The 9263-nt window shown below is 36.3% G+C and overlaps 1 protein-coding gene across 1 annotated transcript; it reads left to right on the top strand.

The window, feature by feature from the left end:
- LOC102620588 (putative receptor-like protein kinase At3g47110) lies at positions 1-5497 on the top strand. The gene is made up of 3 exons (XM_015528965.3): positions 1-2674; positions 2949-3139; positions 4973-5497. Exons 1-3 carry the CDS (start codon positions 1-3, stop codon positions 5495-5497), a joined length of 3390 nt encoding a protein of 1129 aa, XP_015384451.2.
- The last annotated feature ends 3766 nt before the right edge of the window (positions 5498-9263 follow it).

The following is a 9263-nucleotide window of genomic DNA, read 5'->3' on the forward strand; positions in this document are numbered from 1 at the left end:
ATGCCTAATATTTCCATTTCCATTAGCACCATTTTGGTATGGTGCTTCAGCTTGTTGCTTATTAATTCTCCTAGCTTTTCGGCTGGCGGAACCTACGAGACAGACCGACTCGCATTGCTTGCCATAAAGTCACAGCTTCACGATCCATCAGGAGTCACAAGTTCATGGAAAAATGCTATAAACTTGTGCCAATGGATGGGAGTGACCTGTGGCCACCGGCATCAAAGGGTAACTGAGTTAGATTTGAGTAACCAAAGGATAGGAGGCGTCTTGTCTCCGTATGTTGGAAATCTCAGCTTCCTCAGGTACATAAACCTTGCGGACAACGGCTTCCATGGTGAAATTCCCCAAGAAATTGGTAATCTTTTAAGGCTTAAGAAACTAGCACTGCCTAACAATTCATTTTCGGGGACAATACCTACCAATTTGTCCCGTTGCTCTAACCTCATCCACTTTCATGTCTCCAACAACAAACTTGAGGGACAAATCCCCGAAGAGATAGGCAACTTGTTGAAGCTTCAAACATTGGCCGTCAACGACAACTATTTAACAGGACAACTCCCTGATTTCGTTGGAAATCTTTCAGATCTTGAGGTAATTCGTATTATGGGGAATTCATTGGGCGGGAAAATTCCGTCTACCCTTGGCCTACTCAGAAACTTAGTTTCTCTCAACGTAGCTGAAAATAAATTCTCTGGTATGTTTCCTCGATCAATTTGTAATATCTCTTCCCTCGAGTTGATTCAGCTTGCATTAAACAGATTCAGTGGAAATTTACCATTTGACATTGTTGTAAATCTTCCAAATCTTAGAGCGCTTGCTATTGGTGGAAACAACTTTTTTGGCTCTATTCCTTATTCATTGTCCAACGCTTCAAATCTTGAGCTTCTTGACCTTTCCGTCAATCAATTCAAAGGGAACGTATCAATTGATTTTAGCAGCCTTAAGAATCTATTGTGGTTAAATTTGGAGCAGAACAATTTGGGGACGGGGACAGCCACTGATCTTGATTTTGTAACCTTTCTAACTAACTGTAGTAGTTTGAAAGCGCTAAGTTTAGCTGATAATCAATTCGGAGGAGAGCTGCCTCATTCTATAGCCAATCTCTCGTCAACAGTGATAAATTTCGGCATAGGAAGAAATCAAATATCTGGAACTATACCTCCTGGAATAAGAAATCTTGTCAATCTAATTGGATTCGGTGCGGAAGAAAACCAATTACATGGCACTATTCCTGATGCAATTGGAGAGCTTAAAAACTTACAAAAATTATGCCTGTTTAGAAACTTTTTACAAGGGAGAATTCCCTCTGGCCTTGGTAATCTTACTAAACTGGCCAACCTTGAATTGAGCTCCAACAGCTTGCAGGGCAATATACCCTCATCCCTTGGTAATTGTCAGAATTTGATGAGCATCACCGCTTCCCAAAACAAGCTCACCGGTGCCTTGCCCTACCAACTTCTTAGTATAACAACACTTTCACTTTACCTAGACCTTTCTAATAATCTTCTAAACGGCTCGCTTCCTCTACAAGTGGGCCACCTGAAGAATCTCGTAATATTGGACATATCTAGCAACCAATTTTCTGGTGTGATTCCTGTTACTCTAAGTACTTGTGTATGCTTAGAATATCTTGATATTTCGAGCAATTCTTTTCATGGCGTCATTCCCCTTTCTTTGAGTTTCTTGAAAAGCATTAAAGAGTTAAATGTCTCGAGCAATAATTTGTCTGGCCAAATTCCAGAATTTCTTGAGAACCTATCTGTATTGGAATTCTTAAGTCTTTCATACAATCATTTTGAGGGTGAGGTTCCAACAAAAGGAGTTTTTAGTAATAAAACCAAAATTTCACTCCAAGGGAATATGAAGCTTTGTGGGGGTATAGATGAATTACATTTACCATCCTGTCCATCAAAAGGATCAAGAAAACCAAAAATCATTCTACTCAAAGTGTTGATTCCAGTAGTAGTGTCATCTTTGATCTTATCCTCATGCCTTATTATTGTTTATGCTCGAAGAAGGAGATCTGAACAGAAATTTGTTGATACGTCGCCCCTGGAAAAACAATTTCCGATGGTTTCTTATGCAGAGCTGAGTAAAGGAACAGGTGAATTTTCATCATCAAACATGATTGGTCAAGGAAGCTTTGGATCTGTGTACAAAGCGACTTTGGGTGAAGATGAAATGATAGTTGCAGTGAAGGTGATAAATCTTAAGCATAAAGGAGCTTCTAGGAGTTTTGTGGCTGAATGTGAAGCGTTGAGAAATATTCGCCACCGAAATCTTATCAAAATCATCACTATTTGCTCTAGTACAGATTTTAAGGGAGCTGATTTCAAGGCTTTTGTTTTTGAATATATGGAAAATGGAAGTTTAAAGGATTGGCTGCACCAGAGCGATGATCAAGTTGAAGTTTGCAAATTAAGTCTCATTCAAAGAGTGAACATAGCAATTGATGTGGCTTCTGCAATGGAATATCTTCACCACCATTGCCAACCACCTATGGTTCACGGAGATCTAAAACCAAGCAATGTTCTGCTAGATCACGACATGGTTGCCCATGTGTGTGATTTCGGATTGGCAAAATTTTTATCTGATCACCAATTTGATACTGCTGTTAACGCTCCATCAAGCTCAATTGGGTTAAAAGGAACTGTTGGCTATGTTGCTCCAGGTAAGTTTTTCATCTTATACACATACATCCGATCATTTTCTTATATGAATGTCCATCCTTTTTTTAATCATACGAACAAAATTCAAATATAAAATTTGAAACACAAACTCTAATTTCTTAAGAATTTAATATATTGGAATTCATATTTTTTTGTCTTTTAACTCTATTCACATTTTTTAAAACACAAATGTCTTTATATATTTAAAAGGTTTTATGCATTGACTACATCTTAGCATTCAATTGGCAACTAACGCAATGAATCAACATGCTTAAGAGTATGGCATGGGCAGCGAAGCCTCCATGACTGGAGATGTATACAGCTTTGGAATTCTGCTGCTGGAGATATTTACTGGAAGGCGACCAATCGATGCAGTGTTTAATGAAGGACATAGTCTCCATGAATTTGCCAAGACGGCTTTACCAGAAAAAGTAATGGAGATTGTTGATCCCTCACTTTTGATGGAGGTAATGACAAACAACTCTATGATCCAGGAAGACAAAAGAGTCAAAACGGAGGAGTGTTTGAATGCTATAATTAGAACCGGTGTTCTCTGCTCAATGGAATCTCCATTTGAGCGGATGGACATGAGAGATGTTGTGGCTAAGTTATGCCACACAAGGGAGACTTTTCTTGGCAGGAGGGTTTGATGTAATAGCCAGCGATGTTTAAGTGCTTAAAGAGGAAATATTGATATGCCATTGCAAAACGCTAAGCACAAAAATATTATCTAAACAATCAATTTTAGATTTCTAAACTTCCAATGTAATTCAACAAAATCATATTGATTGGTTTATGTGCAACTCTAGAAAGAATGCAAATAATAAATTTGGCTATATAATTAGTCAAAAAAGGAAATGACTAGAATATCAATGGTTTAATTGAACAATAATGCTATACTTACTTTATATACTTAGTTGGGATAGTTATTGATGTGTCGCCAATCATTTAGTATCACGTGTACAATATTAATTGATTTATTATTAATTATAAACCTATTATCACTTAATGGATGACGCATAAGATGCCACAACAGTAAACATCCTAACTAAATATCTAAAGTGAGTAAAGATAACATTATTTTTAATTGAAAATGGATATTATATTATTATTCATATATCTTTCCTTTTTAAATTGCCTCACAAGGAATTAATCCACCAAGCGTAAAGGCTTTCTTCTTCTGCATAAGCTAGGGAGTCTTGCACATCCAATTCATACACAAGTGCGTTAATTTTTTTTCTTTTTTTTTTTGCCTAATTTACAACCACATCCACACGGCAAAAATCACAATTGGCCCATCACTATTGTCGGATACAAGCAGAAATCCAACTAAAATACAGGAACAAATAAACTGAATTGAAGCTGTAAGATTAATACAAGGTAGCAAAACATGTGGAGGATTAATGAAGGAAAGGATTGGAAACGTTTTGTAACCAAATGTTTTGTTATAATTGGCACCCAAGACAAACAAAAATCAACACTGTATACTAAAATGTAAGTTTAAGACTCATATTAAAGAAGTGATGAAAAGGTACACGTGAACTGGTTCATTTGAAGCTATAAACACATTGGGCTAATGACCATTACAACAGAATCCAATAAGGATACCACTACCAGAATCTCAAGACATAAAAACGATAAATATAGGCTCAAGTAAAATTTGGCTAAGTTATTATTATCAGACTCATCACTGCCATCAGTCACATAAACATGCAAAGATCTCCCAGAGATTATCAATCTTCTACAAGATGTCTCCATCGTCAGAGTAATACCTTTATGCATCAATAAATGTTGTTCTCATCACTATCATCTGACACATCACACACACAAAGATCTCCAAAGATTATCAATTTTCTCTAAGATCTCTCCATCCTCAGAAGAATAACTTTGCACATCAATATATGCTCTTCCTGGAAATTTTCTAGAGCGCTCAATCTTAACTTCCTTTATTCAATACTGCCAACACGAGAGAGAAGCAAAATGGTGGCAATATAGAGTTCTCTCCCCTTCAAATATAAGCGGCTTCTTATAAGAGAACTGAAACAATAATAAGCAACACCTATTATCATCCCTTTAGATATCTCTTGGCCTACTCAGAAACTTGGTTGATTTCCACATTGGTGACAATCAATTTGTAATATCTCTTCCCTCGAGTCGATTTTCTTACATTAAATAGATTTAATGGAAGTTTACCATTTGACATTGTTGTCAATCTTCCAAACCTTAAAGAGCTTGGCATCATTGTAAATAATTTTTTCAGCTCTATTCCTAATTCATTGTCTAATGCTTCAAATCTTCAGCTCCTTGACCTTTTCCGCAATCAGTTCAATGGGAAAGTGTCAATTGACTTTAGCAGCCTTAAGATTCTATTAATGCTAAATTTGGAGCAGAACAAATTGGGGATGGGGACAGCCAATGATCTTGATTTTGCAACCTTTCTAACGAACTGTAGTAGTTTGAAAGTGCTTAGTTTAACTGTTAATCAATTCAGAGGAGAGCTGTCTCATCCTAGAGCAAATCTCTCATCAACAATGATTCAGTTCCGCATAGGAGGAAACCAAATATCTGGAACAGTACCTCCTGGAATAAGAAATCTTGTCAATCTAATTGCACTCACTATGGAACTAAACCAATTATACATGTTTAGAAACTTTTTAGAAGGGAGCATTCCCTCTGGTGTTGGTAATCTTACTAAACTGGCCAGTCTTGATTTGGGCTCAAATATCTTGCAAGGTAATATACCCTCATCTCTTGGTAATTGCCAAAATTTGAATATGTTCAACGCCTACCAAAACAAGTCTTGCCCCCACAACTTCTCGGCATAATAACACTTCCACTTTCCTAGATCTATCTAATAATCATCTAAATGGCTCTCTTTCTTTACAAATAGGCAACCTGAAGAATCTTGTAATATTGATCATATCTAGCAACTAATTTTCTGGTGTGATTCCTGTTACTCTAAGCAAACTGTGTAAGCTTAGAATATCTTGATATTTCAATTAATTCCTTTCATGGCATCACTCCCCTTTCTTTGGGTTTCTTGAAAAGCATTAAAGAGTTAAGTGTCTCAAGGAATAATTTGTCTGGCCGGATTCCGAAATTTCTTAAAAATCTATCTTTCTTGGAATTCTTAAATCTTTCTTATAATCATTTTAAGGGTGAGGTTTCAACAAAAGGAGCTTTTAGTAATAAATACAAAATTTTACTCCAAGGGAATGAGAAGCTTTGTGGAGGTATAGATGAATTGCATTTACCATCCTACCCATCTAAAGCATCAAGAAAACCAAAAATCATTCTTCTCAAAGTGTTCATTCCAATATTAGTGTCATGTTTACTCTTATCATCATGCCTTACTATTGTTTATGCTCGAAAAAGGACATATGCACATAAATCTATTGATACGCTGCCCATGGAAAAACATTTTCTTACAGTTTTTTATGCAGAGCTGAGTAAGGCAACATGTAAATTTTCACCGTCCAACATGATTAGTCAAGGAATCTTTGGATTTGTATACGAGGGGATTTTGGGTGAAGACGAAATGATAGTTGCAATAAAAGTGATAAATCTTAAGCAGAAAGAAGCTTTTAGGAGTTTTGTGGCTGAATGTGAAGCATTGAGAAATATTCTGTTGTGCGCGGAATGCGGAATCAAGCGCACCAAATAATCATAGAAAAATAAAAGGCACAAAATTTTACGTGCTTCAGTAATATACCTATGTCCACGGGAGCAAGAGAAAAATAATTGTCTTACTAACAATTATTAGAGTACAAATTTGAGTAAAGAAAACCTCACTTCCCAAAACCTAAATACACGCAAAGAACTCTCACATGCACTCTCCATTTGCTCATACTCTCAAAACTCTAGAATTGCTTCACTTGCAATTTCTCTTAAGCTCTCAAATTATGGGATGCATTTTGCTCTCTAAATGAAGCTCTATTTATAGTTGAGCTTCACTGCAAAATGTCTTAAAGTAGTTGGCAAAAGTCCTGCAATTGGGCGCCGAATTGAAAAAGCATGCGGGTGCAATGCACTCAAAATAAATCCAACATGTGGGCCCCTTTAACTTTTGACTTTTTAACAATTCTCCACCTCAAGGAAGATTTGGCCAAATCTGAGCCGACTAACAACGGATCATCATCCCCAAAGTGGTTGAATCTCTGTGATTGCCTACGTACCTAAAATTTGGGATCAAGACAACCGTAGTTCAAAATTCTCCAAACTCAATGCATTGGAAGAATTTGAATTAGTTTTAAGCAATGTTGAAACTTAACTCCAGCAATTACTTTTGTTTATATATCTGATGGATTATCTTTGGTATCGATCTTTCTCAACAACACAATATTGTTCTCGATAATCTCTCACAGATAATGATATTTCACATCTATGTGTTTCATCAAAGCATGATATGTTTGATTCTTCACAAGGAATAATGCACTTTGATTATCACAGAAGACCACAATGTTCTCCTAGATTACTCTCAAATCTCCTAACAAGCCTTTCAACTAGATAGCTTCACTTACAGCTTTAGTTGCTGTCATATACTCTACTTCCGTAGTAGACAGAGCAATTGTCAATTGTAGATTTGATCTCCAGCTAACCGGAACTCCATCCAATGTGAATACACAGCCCGTTGTTGATTTTCGCTTATCTAAGTCTCCAGCAAAATCAGAATCACAATACCTAACACATTGTTGATCACAATTCTTTTTTAATTATAATCCAACATCAACTGTTCCATACAGATATCAGAGAATCCACTTCACCGCAAACCAATGGTCTTTACCTGAATTATGCATGTATCGACTAACCATACTAACGGCTTCAAATATATCAGGCCTTGTGCACACCATAGTGTACATAAGACTACCCACAATACTAGCATATAGAATAGGAGCCATGGAATCGTATTCCTCTTGAGAATAAGAACATGAAGAAGAGTTTAATTTAAAGTGAGGAGCTAGAAGAGCACATACTAGTTTAGTTTTGTCATCCATACCAAATCTTTCTAGCGCCTTCTTCAAATAAGATTTTTTAGTCAACCACACGCTCTCATTCTTCTTGTCTCTACGAATCTCCATCCCAAGTATTCTCTAGGCATCACCCAAGTTTTCATCTCGAATTCAGAAGCTAGCTGCTTCTTTAATCCTTCGATCTCATCTCTATTCTTCAAAACTATAAACATATCGTCGACATAGAGTAACAAATAGATGAAAGATCCATCTAGTAATTTTCTAAAGTAAACACAATGATCATGTTCACTTCTGGTGAATTTCTGCCCTTGTATAAATTGATCAAATCTTTTGTACCACTGCCTTGGTGATTGCTTCAGTCCGTACAAAGATTTAATCAATCTACACACATGATTCTCCTTTCCAGCAACTCTGAAACCACAAGGCTGAGTCATATAGATTTTCTACTCCAAATCTCCATGTTAGAACGTCTTCTTAACATCCAATTGAGCCAACTCTAACTCATATTCAGCTACTAAGGCAAGTAGGATACGAATGGAAGTATGTTTTATGACTGGAGATAAAACTTTATTATAGTCGATACCTTCCTTCTGAGCAAAACATTTTGCATCGAGCCTTGCCTTGTATCAGAGAGTTGATTGATTTAGAGATCCTTACTTCTTAGTGTAGACCCATTTATTGCCAATATCCATTTTCCCCTTTGGTAACACTACAAGTTCCCAAGTTTAGTTTTGATGGAGAGATTTCATCTCTTCCCCTATGACTAACTTCCACTGATCACTTTCACTGCTACGTAATGCTTCATCAAAAGTGTTGAGGATGTCATAATTAGTAACTAATAGTGCATAGGCTACCACCATGTCTTTAGTAAGCCATTCAGATTTTTTTTTTTATTTATCTTTTTGGCCTTCTTGTTGCTATAGAATCATCATTATCTACATCATCAATTGTTTCTTCATTTTGTACGACATCAGAAGAAACAACTTCTTCTTCAACTCTGGTGTCTTCTCTATAGTTGAACTCTTCTCTGATGTAAAACTAACTGATACATATGGAGTTGCATAAAATTCTACCCACTGCAATACCTTTGTGGTCTTGTTCTCCACCTGCTGAGAACTTGAAGCTTTCATAATTAAAGTTTCATCAAACATGACATCTCTACTACACAAAGTTTTTATTATATCTTTTCTAGCACGAGGATCCAGTTTACCATCTTTGATATGATAATAAGCTGGACACTCGAATATACGAAGGGAATCATAGTCTTATGCATGCTTTCTAAACCACATTTCATAGGAGTTTTACCTTCAATTGCAGCAGAAGGCAACCAATTTATTAAGTGACTTGCGTAACTCACAACTCAGCCCAAATTTTTTTATCTAAACCAGCATTAGATAACATAGGTCGTACTTTCTCCAGCAAAGTATGATTCATACGCTTAGCCACACCGTTCTGTTACAAAGTATGTCTTACCGTGAAATTTCTTTTAATACCCTCGTTTTAGTAGACTTGCAAGAATGGATCAGAAGTATACTCACCTCTATTATCATAACACAATATTTTGATATTTTTGCCAACTTGAGTTTCTACCAGTTTTTTCCATTTCACGAAAATCCCTAGA

This window comes from Citrus sinensis, chromosome 7 (assembly GCF_022201045.2).
Source record: "Citrus sinensis cultivar Valencia sweet orange chromosome 7, DVS_A1.0, whole genome shotgun sequence".
NCBI classification, from domain to species: Eukaryota; Viridiplantae; Streptophyta; class Magnoliopsida; order Sapindales; family Rutaceae; genus Citrus; species Citrus sinensis.

What these genes read in the sequence shown, in the direction of transcription:
- LOC102620588 (XM_015528965.3), top strand. Translation starts at nt 1, where the DNA reads ATGCCTAATATTTCCATTTCCATTAGCACCATTTTGGTATGGTGCTTC. An exon ending in TGTTGGCTATGTTGCTCCAG is followed by an intron (nt 2,675 to 2,948) that starts GTAAGTTTTTCA and finishes AACATGCTTAAG; the next exon opens with AGTATGGCATGGGCAGCGAA. An exon ending in ATCCCTCACTTTTGATGGAG is followed by an intron (nt 3,140 to 4,972) that starts GTAATGACAAAC and finishes TCAAATCTTCAG; the next exon opens with CTCCTTGACCTTTTCCGCAA.